This window comes from Daucus carota, chromosome 4 (assembly GCF_001625215.2).
Source record: "Daucus carota subsp. sativus chromosome 4, DH1 v3.0, whole genome shotgun sequence".
Classification (NCBI taxonomy): Eukaryota; Viridiplantae; Streptophyta; class Magnoliopsida; order Apiales; family Apiaceae; genus Daucus; species Daucus carota.
The window spans coordinates 34,895,476-34,915,824 of record NC_030384.2 but is presented as its reverse complement, the minus strand read 5'-3'; the positions used below and the strand labels follow the sequence as shown (position 1 = coordinate 34,915,824).

Below are 20,349 nucleotides of genomic sequence, written 5' to 3'. Positions count from 1 at the left end.
AACCAAATATTAATTACACACATTCATGCGTTTACAACCTAATCAAACCTACTCCACTAATATGATCAAAATTAATCCTAATTAGCACGACTCATCATAGTTTTAAACTCCTCAAAATTTACAAACCCGTCACCATCCGCATCCACGGACGTGATCATATTAACACAATCCTGTTCCGTGCACTTCTCGCCAATCTTTGTCAAGATCTGATGAAGTTCCGACGACGAAATAAGGCCATTCTTATTTATATCATACATTTCAAAAGCTTCTCGCATCTCCCCTTCCCCATTGTCACTTCCAGCCGAGTAAAACCTCTCAAACTCATCGAAACTAATGAAGCCGTCTTTGTCGGTATCAATTTCCTCCATCATGCGCGCGATTTCTTCGGGTGAGGGGGCAGTGCCAAGGTTTTTGAGCACTTCAGCTAGCTCATCAGAGGAGAGCTGGCCGTCACTGTTGGTGTCGAAGCGGTCGAAGACGCGTTTGATCTCGTCGTGATCCTGAAGGTACAGAGAGGAGCGGGACGTATCCATTAGGGTTTGTGGTGGTGAAGGCAAAGCAATGAATGAACAAGAAGAGATTGAATCAAGGCATATTTGTATTTATGACAAGTACAGTGGTTATATTTGGAAAGAGAGGATGACCTCACAAGTGGTTGTGGCAGTTCAAGATACAGATATATCACTAATATTTTGGTAAATGTCTAAAAAAATTCACAAATTAATTCTATTTTTATCATTCATAATTTGTTTTTTTTTTAATAAAAAAAACCCAGACATTACCAAGATTCTTCTGGAGCCATTACAGCTTAATTCTTATCTTATCTTGCAGTCCTGAATCCTCCACAAAAGATCTACTTCTTACATTCCCATGCAATTTATCAAGAATCCTCCATGACACTGCATCTGGAGTCAATCCATTCTTCTTCATTTCTCCCACAATCCTGTATGCTTCTTTCTTCATACCCAACTTACAAGCAGCATCCATAAGAATATTGTAGCTCACAGCATTTGGATTAACCCCGGCATCAACTAACTCATATAGAAAGTCACATGCCTCGTCAAACTTTCCAGCGTTGCAAAGCCCTTTAAGGATAGCCGAATAGACAAAATTATCATGAATCTTCGATGGCCACACAACATCGTCCCAGAAACTCTTAGCCTCGTCTACTTGGTTAGATTTGAACAATCCCTCAATTACTATTGTCCAAGTAATACTATCAGCAGCTACACTGCCAGTTGACATGCTGTTAAACAGATCCATTGCTTCTTTTGTCCGGTCTAATTTAAATAATCCACGAAGAACTGCATTATAAGTCACAACTCCTGGTACAAAACCGTTTTCAGGCATAACATTATGTAATATATCAAGAGCTTCTTCAGTCCTGCCAAGACGTAACAAACCACATATAATTGTGGTAAATGTCACAGCATCAGGACTGCAAAACTTTCCCGCCATCATGTCACTCAACACTTGTAATGGCTCCTCAATTTGTTCCATCTTGCAGAAACCATGTATTACAGTGTTGAGGGTAATCACATCAGGCTTACACTCCGTCTGGAGCATAGAAACAAGAACATTCAGTAGCTCACTCGGGTTATTCACAAGGCAAAGGGCTCTCAGATATATATTGTAAATCCTAGTGACATCAACACCTTCCTTTTTCAACATAATCTCAAGCACATTCCTTGCCTTACCAATATCAGACTCTCGACAAAGACTCTCCAGCAAAACTTTATAAGTATATTCCGATGGCACGTATCCAACTCCATTTCCCTCTTCCAACAACTGATAAGCCCTCATACATCCACCCGTTTTACTAAGCCCGTGTATAATAGCATTGTAAGAAACAAAGCTCGGTACAAATCCTCTTTTCCTCATTATATAAGTAATCCTTGATGCCCCATGATACTTCCCATACTTACAAAGCGTATTGATCATCTCCCCATAGGCAAAGTCATCACAAACATTCTTCCCCTGGGGCATAGTTTCCGCAATCTCAAACACCTCACTAAACAACCCTTCACTACACAAACACTCAACCAAATTCCCAAACGCCAAACTATTAACACTAACCTCGTCCTCATCCCCCATCACTCCCCAAAGCTTCCCCATCAACACCCTCCCCTGATCTACATCCCTCTTTCTAAAAACCCCGCGAATCAAAACACTGTACGTAAGCGAATTAGGCCTCACATCATTCTCACACATTTCATCAAACACCTTAAACGCATCCCCAATCTCCCCCACCTTACAGTACCCATTAATCAAACTAGTATACGAAACCACATTCGGAGAATGCCCTCTTCTAATCATCTCAAAAACCAACCTATGCGCATCACGCACCCTCAAGACCCCACAAAACTGATCAATCAACCGATTATAATTACACAAAGACGCCACGAAATGCGGCTTAATCTCCCCCAAACGATTGAAAACCACCAATGTAGCTTCCGGGTTGCGATAACTAAGCAACCTGGCAATGATCACATTACAAGTACGCTCATCGGGTACAGTATGAGCGCAGCTAATAAACATAAGAAATCTTTGATGGGCTTCTGAGAAGCGATGAGCATCACAGAGTGCATGGATGATGGAGCTGAGATTGAGTGAGTTGGGGTGGTAGTTGTGGAGGCGGAGGTGGTCGAGGAGGCGAAGAGCGGAGTCGACGTCGCGGTGAGTGGTGCAGAGGTCGTGGATATTCTTGGTCCAGTTTGTGTTGGTTGTGTCAGTGAGGTGGTGGTGTTCTTGTAAAGGGGAAGAGTGTGTGGAGAAGAGTGAGTGTGTGTGTGGGAGGTGTTTTGAGGTGAGGATTGTTGATGTTTTCAGAAACTGGGGTTTTGTGAGGAACATTATTTGGTGTGTTTGAGCATGCTTTGGTTAGAACCACGGTGAGTTTTGGATGTGCGTACTGATTGACGGGGAGCTTCCAGCTAGTTCCTGCATAGTTTTCCGTTTAGTTCCAGTTTTGAAGAAATTTACAAATACTTTGCTCATTCTCTTTTTGGAAAAAAAAAAGTCTTTTTTTATAAAAATAAAATTAAATTAAATATTTTCTCAAGATAATACACCCAACTATAATATTAAATATTTGACTAATATTAAATCTTTCCGTTTGATTGCTAGTTCTTTGACTCTTCTTGCTTTTTCATTGATTTTTTTAATATATCTCCCTCTTTGGGGAAAGTTTTCTTAAATCTGTATCACCGAAATTTCGATTTTCGTTCTTATTCGCTTTCAGAGGCTTTTTTGAATTTGTGAGTGGATCAATTATCTCCTACGAGTCGTGGTGCAGATCTAATTGTTTTAGTTTGTTTTGATTATAGTTTGATTTCTCTCCCCGGTGAGAGTGTGTGATTTTTCTCTCCTTTTGTGAGAGTGATTTGGATTCATCGATATAAGCCTTTCGGGAATTGCATTTGTGGTCGATAGCTCAAACGGAGTTTTTAGAAAAGATGGTGAACAAAGAGCAAGGATCTATACATGTACTATCGTCAATTTCAACATCGCTTATTTGTCTCATCTTGAGTATGAAGACAGGCATGTTAATCTTTTCTATGTTTGTTCGACTCGATCATTCTTGTAGATGTCGTATGGCTATTATTTATTGAATTTTCTCCTTTTTCTTCAAAAAAAAATTGACTAATATACATACATACGTAATATAATTTATTGTAATTGTAATTGTAAGGGAAAGTTAAAAATACCAAAAAAGAAACTAAGGCTTTGCTCCCGAGTTTCTCGAGGAGAGAAAGCTACAGTAAGTGAATGTAAGTGAAAGTTCATCCCACTTTTGGAGCCAAAGTTTTGGAGTGAAATTGTGTTATATTTGCACCAGTTTCCTTTAAAAAATTTGGGAGCACGAATAGGAGTGAAAGTTTGATAACTTCACTTTCTTTTCATTTGTTTTCCTCCCTGTTTAAAACTCGGGAGCAAGGTAAACTGACATTTTTATTTTAAAAAAAAACATGTGAAATATTTTCGTTTTTTCAAAAGAGATGTGTATGGAAAGCTTGCAACTTATAAAAGAATGTTCAAATCGACCTCTTCATTAATTTAATATTCATGGACTATTTCACTTATACAATCTTGTTTCTCCGTGAAATTTGCTTATATTTTTCCTTCTATTCATCTCTACCTAAGTGCTTTTTCCGCAGTAAAGTATATAGATAAATTGCAAACATGAATACTATAAAGGAGACAGGAGAGCAGAGGAAAGGTCATCAGCAGAGGAAATGAAAAACAAAATATGGTTTTCACATTTTTCTCAATGCCATTATAATATTCCTTCATTACTCCTCCGGAGTCCGGACAACATACTTCAATATACTACCAACTTGATAACTTAAAACTGTCATCAAACAGCACCATTTTTCATAACCAGCTCCAAAAATCTAAAGTGCAGTTACGATATTAGCACATGCAACTGAAAATGCTAAACTAATGGTGAGGGCAAAATGTGAGAAAATAGCTTCCACCGGTGCAAGTAGCAATACTGGTAGGATCATCATAAGCATAAGAGTAAGCCCGTGGACATGCGTTCTTGAAGATCCTGGAGTAAGCTGTGGGTTTGCATGATTGTGGACTCCCATAGGTGCCTGTGCAACAGTACCTTGGTGAATTGAAAGCAGCGCAAGCACTTCTGCACGCTACCACTTGTCGATTGTCATGAGAGCGAACCTAGAAGAAACACAAATTTATGTTAAATTCAAGGTAGTCTATTGTGTGTCTATGTGAATAAAACCGTTAAAAGTAGTTTATGTTACTCTTTGTCGAGGATCTTCGTGAAACAGTTTTTACTCTAGTTGTGACATGGCATCCTTCCATACCCAACTTACAAGTTACAAAAACAGCGTGTTCAAAGTTTAAAATGGTTTGCTTTATAAGAGCAAGTCTAATGCTAAAGTTAAAATGGCTATAGCCATTGCTATAATTTGAGATCAAAAAGTAGTCATGATCTTAAGATAACTGGTGCATAGTTCGAAAATAGGACCAACTGCATTCAGATCTTACTAACTTTTCACTAAACTTTAAATTTTGTTGATTGGGTGATGTGGCAAGGATGGTTACAGCTATCTTTGGTCCTAAATATAGGACCAACTATCCATTTATGCATTTATAGGACTAAGTATAGCTATGCATTGGAGTGGTGATTTTGCAAATTTAGCTCTACACTATAGCTATACAACCATATATAGCTATGCATTGGACTTGCTCTAATCCTAGTCTATATCAATTGTCAGTTGTCGCACAAAATTATAGGGGTTACAATGTATATGAGTGTGATACTGTGATTAGGCTAACCTGAAGTCCGACCGGGCACATCATATTGAGATCACTGACACATCCAGCATAGGTACATTTTCCCGAGCCTTTGATTGGTGTGATAGATATGGCCAAATTGTAGCCATCAACAAGGCTGACATCATAGAAATCCTGTTCACTCCCTAGTGTAATCTCCGCAAGAGTTGCTGGTGGTGTGCCACCCATGCCATTACAAAAAAGGGCTCCACCACAGTCACCAGTGGCACATTTTCCATGGCCTTGGCGGTTGAAAGAGCACCCATGCCGGCCCCATAAGCGACCGGACCAAGCAGGAGGTAGCTGTAGAGTGTATGATTTTTTTGGAAGGAGTTTGAATCCGCCACGTGCCAAGATTGGCTGGCCTGCTCCTGGTTGAATTCCAGGCCACACTGGGTGACTGCACTTGTTGTACAGGGTGATTGATGTGGCTGAATCACATCAACAAATACAAACATATTAAAACTGTATTCAACACCACAAAAAGATATATAGTTGAAAGTAAACCCAAATTAAGATTTCATCTAGTTGGGAAGTAAACATCGGTAATCTACTTCAAGAAAAGTAACAATTTGACATTTTTGAGAGCAGATACATAGTATTGGAGAAGACCACATAATCAGGAAAGAACTAATGAAGCAGCAAACCAAAGCCCACAATGTTGACGATTATTAATGATCTAGAGCGATGCTCATCCTTGCCCCATGGCAAACATCATGACTTGGAATCCTCCCCATCTCTATATTGAAAAACATACGAAATTCCAAAAGAGATAGAGCCCCAGAAAATAATATCAGTCTGGGAGGGAAATGCAAGTGCTTTAAGTAACCAACTCTCAGGATGGGTTGATTGGAAACCAAGCCTTTTTTTTTTTTGGAACTAGGTTTTCATGAGTGGATCGCTAGAAGCCCATCTTTTTACGCTATGTTCAACTTTAGAGTCCAACAGTCATATGAATGTTCAAACTTAGAACATTTTTTGACCTGACTTTAGTAGTATCAAGTATATCAACTATGTTATGCAAGCAATGTTAGGAAAAATAACAAACTCTCTGGTGAATGATGCTACTAGGAGGTGATGGAGTTGATTGTATCATAAATCTTGAACAATAAAACTTCACAGATTCAGCCTAATAATTACCAAAGAGTACAGATTAAACACCTATAGACTAGCACTTAACAAAATGAGACAAACACTGCAGATTTTAAGACAAAATGGAAATAAGCCAACACATTAAGGGCAACCCAAGAAGTACAGTAGTAAACACAGAGCACAAAAAAAAAAGAGGTAAAACTCAAAGAAAAGTTCTGGGTGTATACCTGAAATGTGGAGAGATAGCAGGGAGAGGGAGATAAGAAAGAAGAGAGATCTGAACAGCATTGCATTTGCTTCCATCTCTTGATGAAGATACACAAAAACAAGAGTATGGTAGTAGTGTTGAGTGTTGACAGTGTTGCAACTTATAAGCCTGACAAAAGGGTTATTTAGGGAACTAGGAATCTGGGATGGTAGATTTTGATTTTTCTTCTCGAGGAGTGAATAATGCAAGTGACTGTCACTGTCTGCGGGGCCAATGGGAATCTTGCTGCACAGTATTTTTTGTTCAACTTATTTATGATCATAAATCTTACACTAGTAGCTCAATTGAGATATATATTTTTGAACTACAATTTTAGTTATAAATAGAAAAATTATTCTTATAAACAAAACTTCAAACTATATTAGTTAAAAAATATATATTCTTTTAACATTTCTAATACGTGCCCACTAATAATTATATTTTTATCTATGTAAAAAAATTTGATTGATGAAATTTTTATGCCACCGAATGTCACCATTATACTCTTGAAGATTAGAAAATCCGATACTCTTGTACTCCCTCTGTCCCATTTTAACTGTTTTTGACTTTTTTACACGTATTTTAAGGTGTTAAAAAAATCACATCTAAACATAATTATTTTTTATAAAATTTATATCAAATAAAAGTTTAGATTCCAAACTTTTATTTGATATAAGAATTGAATTTTTTTATTGAATGTAGATATTATTTTTTCACACCTCAATGTACGTGTTAAAAAGTCAAACATCAGTTAAAATGAGACAGAGGGAGTAACAATTTCAAAACTCTGATTTCTTCGCTGCTAGTCGATTTCTGGGATGGACAGATCGAAGGAGGAAAGAAAGGGAAAGTGGAGGTCTAGATGGGTAGGTGATAATAACAAGGTTTGAGCAAATATCGAGGGAGTGTCAGAGGCTGAGTGGGGAAATCCTTGTCTGCATTCGCCACCCAACATTTGAAAAACCTAAAAGGACTCTGATTACCTGCACCATTGTCGTACAAACAATACTGTACTGGTCCTGCCATCATTCACATGTTGCAAGGATCCATGCCTCGTAAGCTCTTCCAGCTGCTTCTGTTTTCTTGCTTACCCGCCCGCTTCACATGAACAATATTCTTGTATACTCCCTCCGTCCCATCATATTTTTTACGATTTTTTTTATGTCAAAACATTAGCTAAAAATTATTTATTATGTGTTGTTACTATATTCAATCAATTTAAGTAACATTTATCTGTAATTTTGATCTTTGTCTTTGAATTGCATGTGTTCAAATTTATTTGAAAACACTACATGTACTTGCGGTATGAGAATTGGAAAAACGTGATTTATATATAAATAAAATTGATGATTTGCAATTGTTTGCTATATAACTCCATATGAAAAACACCTCCCTCTGATGTTTATTTATCTATTTATTTATTTAAGTAAACACAACCATATATTGTATGCATGTATATATATATACGTATGTATATATATTCTCGACAATCTGGCCAATGGCTCAGAAATACAGGATGTTTATGATGATTTGATATAATAATAGCTCCACGAATAATACAGTATTACTAGTAAGAGTCACCGAGATCTAACAATATATATTATAATTGTAAGTAAATATTGAACATATATAAGACTAAACTTTAAACAAATACATAGATCTAATAGCAGCCTAAGAAAACTTTACACATACATAAAAGCTTTGTTAATCTAGTCCTTCAAATCACAAAATATCTTTATTAATCATTGTCTTCCTGCGTGCGTGTTCCTCTCTCATTTTCTTAGCCATCGAGGGAGAAATATGAAATCTCGGATGCAATGGCCAAGTTATCCTCCTCCTTCTGTCAAATCCTCTCAAACAAATATATCCTATATCATATTCATTCAATCATCTCAAAAATTAGAATTAAATATCATATTGTTTGTTTTCTATCAAATAAATAAATAATGACATCAAGGACGAGATGTTTCATACCTCTCCAAAAGCAATATTGAATCTCCTCCATAACTGAACCTGATTAAGGAACCAGGAAATTAGTGATTGAAAAAGTAATAGTAGCAGACTGCCAAGGAAAACCACATTGAATTTTCGTGAAATGTTACCAACAATAGTCTATTTATTTACCTCTAAATATTGCACTTGCGGTCCCTCCACAATGTAGACTTCGTCTTGGCAGATTGCATATCCATTCTTTTGGAATGTCAATTGGGCGCTCGCTAGATTCAAAATCAGCAAATACCTACATTACAAATTATATCTTTTTGTTTCAAATTCAACAATATGATAAAACTATTAGAGAAAGAAATACAATGTCAAATCATTTACCTCATTAACCTGAAAATATGTTCCATTAAGTGGAAATTTTCCTCTATTTGCTGTTCGGCAAGGTATCTGTATATTAATTGTCAAATAGATTTTATTTAGAAGGTATGCATATTTCAGAAATTAGCTCTCTAAGTGTAACGCTTTCAACTGCCCTTACCAATATGGTTCCTTTAATTGTTTGTCCTTCATTGCTTCTGATAGAAGGGTATATTGCAATCTCATTGGTCATTCCTGGTTCATGTGGTTCCCTTGAGCTGCCACCACTGCTGCTGTGATGTTGGGAGGATTTTAAAGTAACATCTAAAGAAGAAATATCCCACAACCACCTTAGCATTAGTATATACATTGCAAACAACATAGTTAAGACTTTTTGCTATTGTGGGGACTATTGTACCGGTTGTTGTCCATATTGCAAGAAGGTATGGGCATGGATCGCCATTTACCCTTTCCTCAAACTGTATATTTATAAATTGGAAGTTAAAAAGAAAGTTGGATGAATTAGTCTTACAAATTCAAATTGAGTAGATGAGTCAAGATGGTAACCTTTTCTAGAAGAGGGTGAAAATCAGGGAGCTCCAAGCTGCATTCAAGAGCGAAAAAGATCACAAAATTATACTTCACATGTTTATTTAAAACAAAGTTGTACTACCAACACTCTACAGTACAGCCATTTCAAAAATGTTATCATAGATAATTAGAAAGTTTGGTCTCTCTTAAGGTGTTGGCTACAAATAAAAATGTCAAAGCAACTAGTTTGACTTCGGTATAGAAACTAAGTGTTACTACTTAGTTGGACAGTGTCACTTGGAAGCACACAAAGAACAGTGAACTTCTACTTGATCAACAAACACAGAATATTCAAATAAATTATACATAACAGCACCACAAACATATCAACTTACACTTGGTGTACTGTTTTCAGCCTTCCAGTTAACTTGTACTTCTGGGGGTGAACTGAAGCAACTTCTTTAGTCAAAGCAGTCGATGCATCTGCAATGTCCCCTTCTTGAAACATGTATTCGGTCTCTATTATATTCTGCAATTTTTTTTTTTGCTCTTGTTCATTAAGTCTGATGATAGGTATCTCATCATCTGTAAAGTAATCCTCGATGTCCCTTAATTCTTCTGGCTCTACAGATTCAGGTTTAGGAGATTCTGGAACTTCAATTATTGGTTCACAATTTTGAGTTTGATACACTGAATCCAAGATATTAATCTTGGACAGATTTGGATCAGCTTCATCTGAGATTTTAACCTCGAAGAGAGACTCCGGGAGTGGTGTAATGAACATAGAACGGTTCTGGTCGGAAGCCACAACATTTTTATCTTTGAACCAAGGAAGAGCTAGCCGAGAACTGCATTAAGAATCAAATATTTATAATTTGCTTCAAGGAATATATTACTAATGCTTCTTTGTTAAAAATGATAATGAATAATTTAATGTTGATTTTTACTTAAGTGATTACTTGACGACTGGAATCGAATAGTATCTACAGCTTTCTCTGTAAAAGATTTATTAAGGTCAATTACTGATTTCCACTAATAACTAGAGAATCTTGAATCAGAAGAGATATTAAAAGGCTGATCTTGAATCTTCTATTCATATTTATATGCAAAATCTAAGATGAAAATTGTAGAATATGCAAGAAAATAGAAAACCTCTTCAGACCCCTAGCTATCTTGACATGGTTTGGCAATTAGTTTTGATTTAGTGCTGAAAATGTATCAACAGATAGCACTACGAGTATTAGCAAATGGCCATTGAATGTTAGTAATCTTAAATGAAAGGATGCACTCACTCCACATACAATTAGAAAATCAAACAAACGAGCTCTGGGCTATAGCATGCATGGTATGTTCTTTCCTAATAACAAAAAGACATTAAATCATATGATAGATACCTATAATAAATCAGGTAGAAAAAATATGGGTCAATAAGCAATAATTGCTCTTAGCGTCAGAGATCTATAACTAATATTATAAATCTTTTCCAGTAACTGCAATAAGTACAGTTAAAACCGACCAAGTCATAATGAGGACTGTGGAGGAATTCAGTGCTAAAGGGAATACACCAACCAGTGTACCAAAGATATAAGAACACAACTAGCTATATCTCCATCCACATTTGTTGAGCTAGCAACTTCACTTGTATAATATTACTTGCTAGAAGTTTGCGATATCAAATATGTTTAGAAAATAGTACAAACCTAGCAATTGAACTTGCATAGTGCTTGCACTCTCCTTTCAATGGACATGCTTTGCAGTTTGGTTTTTTCTTCGTGCAGAATACCTACAAAGCTTTGACACGACAAATGATGTTTTTGGAACAAACTTGAAGGTAAAAAATACAAGTGCATAATTTAGTATAATGGTACCTTTCCAAATGTAATCAATTGATAATGCAACTCATACCTGTATTTGAAAACATGCAAATTAGTAAAAGTTCTAAAGTCAACATCCATAAGTAACATCATAATTAATGTCAAATATAGGGCATATAGGTGGACAAAATCAAGAAACATTATTCTGGGGGCACTGATACTTGATTACAGCTGAATATATTCTTAGCCTGTCTATCCGCATCAATTTGAGAAAGACACCCATAATAAAAGAAATATAACAGAGGTATTTGCAAATATATATCTAACATGGTGCACATAGATAGAACTTACAATGTTTTCTGATCAAGGGTGCATAGCCGTGGAAAAAGATACATCTGAATTTTGTCCAGCAAAGGATACCTGAAATAAACTCGTATTTTACAAAAACCCTTTAATTTCAAATGGATGCAGTACTTGATTTTGTTACTTCTGATTCATGCTAAAACTGAAACCAGAAACATATGAGTGTTGTTGTCGAAAATATAAAATTTAAAATTCAGTATTCTAAACAAAAGACCAATTTTTATCCATACTGTGAACTCAATTTCATCTGCAGTAATTAACAAAGGGGAAAGTAATTCAATATATACTGCTTGAGTCTGGCAAAAAATTGACACCCCTCACCGTTGACAAAGTCTATGCTGCAACTGGTCAGTGTCCATACGGACTGTATATATACATCACGTGAGCTCTAAAGTTAACTTCTCATAGATGGGATTACTTGCTAAGTAGGAGCGAAGGATGATGCCATAATATGTTTCTTCTAAAGTGATTTCTTCCCTCCCAAAACTATGGAATACAGACACATATTAAGAGCATCTCCAACAGTGTTGGCTAAAACCTGCAAGGCGTTGTGCTCTAATGGTACTGGATATATTTTAAAAATAGTATGTTCTTATTTTTTCAAGTTATAATAAATAGAATATATTATCTTACTATGGTAAGAGATGATGTAGAATCTTCCTACACGTCTTTAGAGGTTCGACAAATATAGCCAACATCACGGGGTTGGCTAATTTTATTTTATTTTTTTTGACAAATATGGCTTATAGCTGAGTATGTTCTAATAAATTCTCGAGGTGAGCCAGGGTCGAACTCAGGACCTGGGAGGACCTGGGACGACAGGACCTGGGACGACAGAGGATAAGCTCTTAACCACTTGAGCTATCCAACCGTGCTCGGTTGGCTAAATTTTTAGACAAAGGGAATGTGTAGTTAGAGTGAAGAATTTTTCACATATTCTACATAATTTTTTTTTACGGTATCATTTATCCAATTTCAGCCAAGGGCTTTAGAGGATTGGAGATCCTCTAAGTGACTAGTGATATTCCTGGTCTCTATATGTCAACTAGTGATTCCTCCTAGTCCAATTTAGTAACTAATCTGAGAAAGATATTATTCTTTGTTGCAGATAAAGATTCAGAAATTCATATACTTACGACTCTAGTAGATGCAACTTCAGTTCTTCAGGTAGGGGTGCCAGTGGAACCCATCCCAGACGCACTGCTACTCGAGCAACATTTGTGTCAACCTTGATGAATAAAAGTATCAATGAAATTCAAAAAATTAAATCATGTGAATTAAGATGGAAGCTGGTAAGTGATGAATAGTTGGTAGTTACTATCGTACAGGAAAAGCGCGATGATGTAAGGTCAATAGTCGCACACACTCCACACTTTTGAGTCCAAGTCCTTCTATGCTCAGCAAAAAGTCCCTAAAAGCATAAGTAATTGAGATATATAATAAACTGTAAATTATCATGGTACAGCAAATTTTTTAACTTACTTTGCAGTATCTGGTGGTATATCTCTTAGCCATTCAAGGTCAATCTTTCCATGGTCCTTGACTACTCGTTCTAGGAAGTCCTACAATATATTTGAAGATAAAAAAATAATTATCATAAAGACATTTAGTAACTCAAGCAGTGCCCTGAAAATATAAGTCCATCTAAATTAACCATTTCAATAAAACAATGTACCTTAATTCGTGCTGCAATCACATTGTTCATTCCTCTTCCAACTAAAACGTCAGAAACTTCTTTGTGTGGAGCCTTTCTGACTGCCTCCCAATCAACAGCATCCATGCTGTCATCATCCTTTCCTCTTTCATTATTATTACTATACGCTTTCCTCAGTTCTTCCCAGTCGGTTCCTGCCTTTTTCTTCTTCTCACCCTTACCACTATAATGTTTTGGTGTTGACTTCTTACTGACATTTTGATGACTTGTAATTTGACTTCCTGAAAGCTCCAGGGTTTCAATACTTTCACTTTTATTCTGTGCTTCTTCTCTGGGAATTCTTAGTGGATTCACATTGGCATCAAGAGTAGCAGTACTTACTGATGCCTGCATACTTCTTTTTGCAGCGCTAGGTTTTAATTCCATGTTCACATTATATGGTAATAAATTGTTCTCAGCACCATAAAACTGCTGCAGAAAACCAAGTTCTTCCAATTCTAATGACTTTCTAAAACTAGAAGTTTCACCGGTGTCAAAATTTTTATTCCTTTCCAGATCCATATCAAGCACCAAGGCTTCTAGATCTTGAACTGGGAATGCAGGTAAACAGGGTTGTTCGCACTCAACTCCTTCTATGTTTCCATCGTTTTTGACATCTGTACATTTATTATTAACAACTTGATGACTTCTGATCTGACTTCCTGAAAGCTCCAGGGTTTCATTGCTTTCACTTTTGTTCTGTGCTTCTTCTCTGGATATTCCTAGTGGATCCGCATTCAGATCAAAAAGAGCAGTACTCACTGATGTCTGCATACTTCTTTCCGCGGTGCTCGGTTTTAATTCCATGTTCACATTATAAGATGATAGTTTTTTCTCAGCACCATAAAACTGCTGCAGAAAACAAAGTTTTTCCAATTCTAATGACTTCCTAAAGTTAAAAGTTTCACCAGTGAGCTTATTATTTCTTTCCATATCAAAGGCTTTTAGATCTTTAGCCGGAAATGCATATGAACAGGGTTGTTCGCAATCAACTCTTTTAATGCCTCCATCGTCTTTGACATCTGTACATTTATCACAAACAACTTGAGCATCTGCTCCTCTTGAATAACTTCCAACTGTTTCCTTATCAAATATGGATCCCACATCCTCAAAAATTTCTTTGTTTCTAGGCTTCACGGGATATTTTGCAGCCAAATGTATGAAGACAGAGCTTCATGCAACAATTGACAAATTGTAAATACATGTGTAATAGCAAACATTTTTGTTTATTTGCCTACATATATAGTTGTATGAATCAGTACAGCCTCAAGCTTACCTGGATGTGACGTCCCCTACGTTCTGAGTTAAAAAGACTCCGACTATAGAATCCACAACAGATCCTTTCCATTTGGAGAACCGTCTATCACCTGTGAAGGACACGCTTTAGACAGATGTCAGAAATAATTTTCAGACATGTCGTCAGAGAGATAAAATTGGAACTACAGTCATTATAGAGGAAACTATATCACAGAACGTACTTGGACAAGGTAGGCCATTTCGAAAAATAGTAGAACTGACAGATTCCAAAGTATTAACTATAATTTTTTATATAAACGATATAATTATAGAACAATGAATAAATAAAATTTTAAGCCTAAATCAAGAACCCTGATCCAAAAAATAACTTACAGTAAATTTATGTGCTGTGTTTTCACCTTTCTTGTGTTAATGAATGTATCTACATAACCAAGCCAACCCAAATTTCTTTTAAACAATAATTTTAATCATCAATTAGAGTGGATCATGTTTGTCGTAGCCTAATATATCCACTCTTACTTCCAGCTGGACTAGTGTGTGAAGTTTGTGCAACATGAGTGCATAACAGTGTGTAATATACTTGTTTGCCTCGTTGAGTAGGTCAACTGCCTAACCAAAAAAATTTCTGTTTTTGTGTATGTTCTAGTCTTTTTGGTTCTAATAGTAGTGAGAATATTCAAAACAAAAATCATGTAAGAGAATCACAAACATTACAGCGTATAAGATCATTACTAGATAAAACTATTAGTGATGATGTAAGCTAACACTTAACCTTGCATAAGATGCATTCGAGCAATCAAAGAGTTGGCCCGTCCACGGAAGACTTCTCTCTCTTTTGCCCACCATTCGTTCTTATCCCTGTCAGTGTCTTCAGAATATTCACATCTATCATTGTCCATCAGTAATTTAAACATCCTCAAAGTCTCCGAGTCAAGGGCCAACTTTGGACGTACTTTTCGCTTCTTAGGAGGAACAATCTCTACTAAAGTTCCGCCCTGAAATTTCGGATCTTGAGCCACAAGTTCATGACATTCATCATAGATGTTCAAATACTTCAATCTCACAATGATGTCCATTAATCCTCTTACAAATGCATAGTTGGAACCTGTAACAGTTTAATTGTAGAAGCAGAAGGTAAGAGATACATCTTAGTTCATAAAGTAAAATCATTAAACATATAAAGAGAGTTTTGTAAAATGTCTATTTTTATGTTTACATTCTTGAGTGGGCCGAACAGCTTTATGCCGTACAGCTTTATGCGGTACAGCTTTATGCCGTACAGCTTTATGCCGTGGTTGATTATTTTCATCTTGACTGACAACAACGTCAAGGCAGTTATTCAATGAACAATCTAAGTAATTTTCTGGTCGAAGCCTTCCCTTGCCATGAGCCTCTACGTCATCCAGAATAAAAATTGGTGCACTCAATGAAGAACCTATGTGATTTTCATCTGGTTGAAGCCTTTCACTGCCTTGAGCCTCTACATCACTTAGAAAAGAACATGGTGCATTCAATGTACAATCTAAGTGACTGTCATCTGGCTGGAGCTTTCTATTTTCATGAACCACTATATTATCCAGAAAAATACTTTCCGTATTCAATGAACAATTTAAGTGATTTTCGTATTTCATAAGTTGAACTTCTTCAAGAATTTGAGTCAGTGCGTCTTTCATAGGATGCCGCCCGTCCATGTCAGTTTGACAAGCAATGCTATCTTCATTACAGAATTCTGACAAGTTTTTTCTCCAAAATTGATGATTTTCACTTTCTACATGTTGAGGTTCTTGAAGAGTTTGAGGCTCATAGACCTTCCTGCCATAACTTGCACCAACAATCTCTTCATGTGTATTCACCACCACCTGTTCAAAATTGTAACTTGCAACTAAGGGTTGACGAATAATCTGACGAGTGGATCCCTTGGATCTCTTTCCCCTAGATTTGACAATTGGACTTAAACCCAAGACACATTTAAAAGATTCTGGATCTGCTAGTGCTGCCTGAGTCTGTTCTTTGGTGGGCAGGATCATATTCAGAAGTGGTTTCTCTATTTGAAATTCATGGCGGACACTCAAGGGCCTTTGATACTTGGATTTTCTAATGGACCTGACCCCTTTACGCATAACTTTCCAATTTATTTGAGAACAAAAATTCCTGGTAATTTGTTTGCACCTACCATGTGCTCCTTTCCTCTTTGCCCCAGCACTTGCTCCGTCTACGATTGACCACATTGTCAGGAATGTAGTTGCCTTCAGTCTCATTGTCCTTGATTTTTTGAAAATCTTCGGAAAATTGGGTCCAGATTTTCTACTATTCTGCCGACACTGGTTTACTCGAAATGTTCTCCTATAAAACTGCAGGCAACCAGCTTTGCTGTTATCATGAAGATTATTGTGATGGAAAACACTTTGTTTCTCTAATTCATGTGGATTACTAAACATCAGTTGACTTTCATCTGTACTGAATGACAAATTTGTGCACTCTTTGGTTCCAATATTAATGCCAGTGTTCGCTTCCGACGAGGGCTTGTCCACACCTCTCATTCTACGCTGATATTGATTCAAAAATCTACTAGAACAATTTTCACCTCTTTCTTTGCTTTGGACGTTGAAATCCGAACACATATCTAAATCAGTGCTCATTTGTAACCCTTCAACACTTCTCAGATGAAACTGATCCTGATGAGGCCTACTGCATGATTCTACTACACAGTCACATTTATCAACTGCTTCACATTCAAATTTTAGCGATCGCTTACACAAAATTGCTACACCTGCGGAAGTTTCAGAATTTGCATCTCCCCTGACATCTTCTGAAGTACTAGTAAAGCCTTTCCTGTTAGTCAACTTTCCTAAATATCTTTTACCACGTAAATTTACATTTTTGGTGGTTGAAGGTCTGTTATCTTTTGGGGTTGAGTTCCTTGGAGTTTGAGATTTTGGAATTTTCCTCGGCATCCACCTATCAACAGCTATTTTAGGTCTATGCTTTTTTACTTTAGGCCTTTGCTTGGGTTTCTTGTTCAAGTCAATCCCATCGTTGTTCCTCTTCCTGCTGTCTTGCTTCTCTGCTGGACATGGAGTTAAAACCGAAGGAGAATCTATGTCTCTTGGTAAATTTTCAGCACAATGGAGTTTTCTCTCCTCATCCTCAAACTTCCCGACTTGGTTCTCCTTTTTATCTGTGTGTCTGCTCTCATCTGCACAAAAACATCCCAAATAACTAGTCCAGTCAAATCCTAAGTGATCTAAGCATTTACATAAATCCTAGTACATAATAGAATCAAAAGAACCAAAACACTAGGTTGATATACTAAACACAACTGACAATTACAAAGTGAATACCATCATTGTGCCTCGGTCTGGTATTTTGCTTCTCACCCAGACCCGGAGTTGAAACTGAAGGAGAATCCATGTGCTCCATTAACTTTCCAGCACAATAAAGATTTCTTTCTGAATCCTCAAGTTCAGTCACCCTCTGCCCCTCTTTTTCTGTACATCTACTCTCATCTGCACATTATCCCAATTAATACAAACACTAGAACATACTGAAATCCAAAAAGAACTCTCAAAAATTAAAACTTACCCACAAAGAATTAAAGAAACAAACTTTTTTTTCAAGCAAACACCTACAGTGCATGAATCTAAAACTAAGATAAGAAAAACCCTTTACCTTTTTCAACTCCAAGTGTGATCTCAACCCCATTTGAAGAAACCACTTTCCCATCACAAAAATCACTATTAACATCCACAGATTCAGTAAAGTTAGGATCTTTACAGTTCTTGACTCCACTGATAGACTCTAAGCACACTTTTTGAGGAGTCAAGGGCACCCATGCAACCAATTCTTTACACTCCATAGTTCCTTACCTCATATATACCTGCAATTATATGTATAATCACATCAAAACAGCATAAACAAAGTCTTGGTTCATGAAAGAAACAAAATTATTACAAAAGTTACATACAATTCATGGACTTAGCCAACGGACATAGTTTACCTGTGCAAGATGTGTGACTAATCAATAGACCTTAAGATTAGACCGTTACAAATTAGCTCAGTGATTTTCTTGCGCGTAGTTAATACAGCAAAGTTCGTTTAAGGGAATTTTGGTTTTAAAACGGAAGATTTGTAATTATAAAGAAGAAATATCTCGTTATTATTATAATTATTGATTAAAAATGAAAATTTATTGATTTACTTTTATGGGCTTAGCATCAAGGTAGTAAGCGCGGTTAAACTTAAAAACTTTAAAATTAATGACTTTTTAAAAAAATTATCCAACTTATAATTTTTTTTTATATAAATATAGTGTAATTTTATATGCAAATTCACTCACTTGCAATTGGTGTAACTTGAAAATCAATTATTATTCAACAAAAATTACAACTATAAATGTAATTTTGATCATGTTTTTTATTTTTTTAAAACATAAATGTTTTTATAAATTTACCAAAAATTAATGGAATAGATAAAAATATTAAAGACTTTTTTCATATAAAAAAATCGAAAATACAGTACAATGTAATCCACTCATGATTACTGCAAGCTGAAAAGCAACTCGTTTCGACGGAGGGCTGTAACGTTGTTGTTTGTTTTTTTTTTTTGTTTTTTTTTTTTGAAACAAGGGCTGTAACGTTATGCGTAATTTTTATCGTGTTTTTAGTAATAAATTTGAAACATGAATATTTTTGTAGATCATCCTGATAATACTATAAAAGATATGTTGTAATTTTGTATCTTATATAATAATTTATCAAAATAAACATCTAATATTTCCTTTATGCAATTTTGAAATTAAAAATATATGTCTAAAATGTTAATTTTTTATGAGTAATTAATTTAATTCATCTGATATGTGCAAATTTTAATTTTATTGAGAATATTGAAGGAGACTAAATAGGTTTAAAGAGTATAATTATTGTATTATCATATACATAAAGATACAATTTTAATTCATTAAATGCGTACAGATCTTAATTTTATTAGAGATATTGAAAGAGACTAAGAGCATAATTATTTTATTACCATATATGTAAAGATGCCATTTCAAATATATATGAGATTAACACCACATAGATCGATGTCCATAGAAGTGTAAAGTGGTTTAGATTTTTTTGTGGACGTATAAATGTTCATGTAAGTGTTCATATTTTTTTTTGTCCACGAGTTTTGACACTATCAACATGATGTATAAATTTTTAAAATATTCAAATTTATAAATTCATAAATTAATATTTCATCAGTGTTATATTAGTTGATTTTAAGTACGTAATTTAAAATATATTTTGTGTCTAAGGGTGCGCACTGGTAAACCCACGCACGAACCAAGGTAAACCGCTTAAGCGACAGGTTCTGGCCCAGTAGGCATAATCACAAATATCGCTCCCTTCAGAGTCGAACCTGTGACCAAGAGGATACAAATCTAATGTGAATTTTATTGAGTTTATCTCAATTTATAAACCCGTAAATGTCGTAACTCAATTTTAATGAGCTCATTGAATTCAAACGAATAATCTAAAGTTTTGACTGCATAATTATATAATTAATTTTTAAAAGTTTAGCTTTAAAAATAAAATTTTAAATATGACTTTCTATTTAATGAAATCAAAAATATATTGCAAAACAGATTAATAATTATCAGGATAACTAAGTATTCGAGTGAATCTTTCACAAAGAGTATTTTCTGATGTGCTCATAAACACATGCTAATGAATTTGGATGAACTTGCAAAATTTTTGTTAAACCTTATA

The 20,349-nt window shown here is 35.6% G+C and overlaps 4 protein-coding genes across 6 annotated transcripts; all 4 read right to left on the bottom strand.

Annotated features, from left to right (window-relative positions):
- Nucleotides 1-77: 77 nt before the first annotated feature.
- On the bottom strand, nucleotides 78-533 carry LOC108218480 (calcium-binding allergen Ole e 8-like). The gene has a single exon (XM_017391440.2). It carries the CDS (start codon nucleotides 531-533, stop codon nucleotides 78-80), a length of 456 nt encoding a protein of 151 aa, XP_017246929.1.
- LOC108218478 (pentatricopeptide repeat-containing protein At3g18020) lies at nucleotides 361-2,982 on the bottom strand. Its single transcript, XM_017391437.2, has 2 exons — nucleotides 783-2,982; nucleotides 361-500 (listed from the first exon to the last, which is right to left on the bottom strand). The coding sequence occupies exon 1, from the start codon at nucleotides 2,851-2,853 to the stop codon at nucleotides 802-804; it is 2,052 nt and encodes a 683-aa protein (XP_017246926.1). The 5' UTR covers nucleotides 2,854-2,982; the 3' UTR covers nucleotides 361-500; nucleotides 783-801.
- A 1,254-nt stretch (nucleotides 2,983-4,236) lies between these two features.
- Nucleotides 4,237-6,795, bottom strand: LOC108218479 (thaumatin-like protein). The gene is made up of 3 exons (XM_017391439.2): nucleotides 6,621-6,795; nucleotides 5,305-5,732; nucleotides 4,237-4,680 (listed from the first exon to the last, which is right to left on the bottom strand). The coding sequence occupies exons 1-3, from the start codon at nucleotides 6,694-6,696 to the stop codon at nucleotides 4,441-4,443; spliced, it is 744 nt and encodes a 247-aa protein (XP_017246928.1). The 5' UTR covers nucleotides 6,697-6,795; the 3' UTR covers nucleotides 4,237-4,440.
- Nucleotides 6,796-8,150: 1,355 nt separating this feature from the next.
- Nucleotides 8,151-18,720, bottom strand: LOC108218564 (protein ROS1C-like). Of its 3 annotated transcripts, none has more exons than XR_010291364.1 (21): nucleotides 18,597-18,720; nucleotides 18,269-18,476; nucleotides 17,941-18,105; nucleotides 15,816-17,795; nucleotides 15,372-15,704; nucleotides 14,619-14,709; nucleotides 13,325-14,513; nucleotides 13,132-13,211; nucleotides 12,976-13,060; nucleotides 12,786-12,877; nucleotides 11,638-11,706; nucleotides 11,341-11,377; nucleotides 11,173-11,263; nucleotides 9,868-10,320; nucleotides 9,509-9,545; nucleotides 9,360-9,420; nucleotides 9,123-9,265; nucleotides 8,966-9,031; nucleotides 8,765-8,879; nucleotides 8,615-8,653; nucleotides 8,151-8,508 (listed from the first exon to the last, which is right to left on the bottom strand). XR_010291364.1 is itself a non-coding variant. In XM_017391554.2 (21 exons), exons 2-21 carry the CDS (start codon nucleotides 18,453-18,455, stop codon nucleotides 8,363-8,365), a joined length of 5,451 nt encoding a protein of 1,816 aa, XP_017247043.1. In that variant the 5' UTR covers nucleotides 18,456-18,476; nucleotides 18,597-18,720; the 3' UTR covers nucleotides 8,223-8,362. The 3 variants fall into 3 exon arrangements, 2 of the variants coding, with proteins under 2 accessions (XP_017247043.1, XP_017247045.1); XM_017391554.2 differs by having other exon boundaries at nucleotides 8,223-8,508; nucleotides 11,173-11,255; XM_017391556.2 differs by having other exon boundaries at nucleotides 8,223-8,508; nucleotides 11,173-11,255; nucleotides 18,564-18,681.
- Between the last annotated feature and the right edge of the window lie 1,629 nt (nucleotides 18,721-20,349).

Coding starts and splice junctions, on each gene's coding strand:
- LOC108218480 (XM_017391440.2), bottom strand. CDS start 533: ATGGATACGTCCCGCTCCTCTCTGTACCTTCAGGATCACGACGAGATC.
- LOC108218478 (XM_017391437.2), bottom strand. CDS start 2,853: ATGTTCCTCACAAAACCCCAGTTTCTGAAAACATCAACAATCCTCACC.
- LOC108218479 (XM_017391439.2), bottom strand. CDS start 6,696: ATGGAAGCAAATGCAATGCTGTTCAGATCTCTCTTCTTTCTTATCTCC. Junction 5,733..6,620: donor GCTATCTCTCCACATTTCAG/GTATACACCCAG, acceptor GATGTGATTCAG/CCACATCAATCACCCTGTAC. Junction 4,681..5,304: donor TGTGCCCGGTCGGACTTCAG/GTTAGCCTAATC, acceptor TGTTTCTTCTAG/GTTCGCTCTCATGACAATCG.
- LOC108218564 (XM_017391554.2), bottom strand. CDS start 18,455: ATGGAGTGTAAAGAATTGGTTGCATGGGTGCCCTTGACTCCTCAAAAA. Junction 11,707..12,785: donor AAGTTGCATCTACTAGAGTC/GTAAGTATATGA, acceptor AGTTTATTTCAG/GTATCCTTTGCTGGACAAAA. Junction 9,546..9,867: donor CTGAAAACAGTACACCAAGT/GTAAGTTGATAT, acceptor TCTTGAATGCAG/CTTGGAGCTCCCTGATTTTC.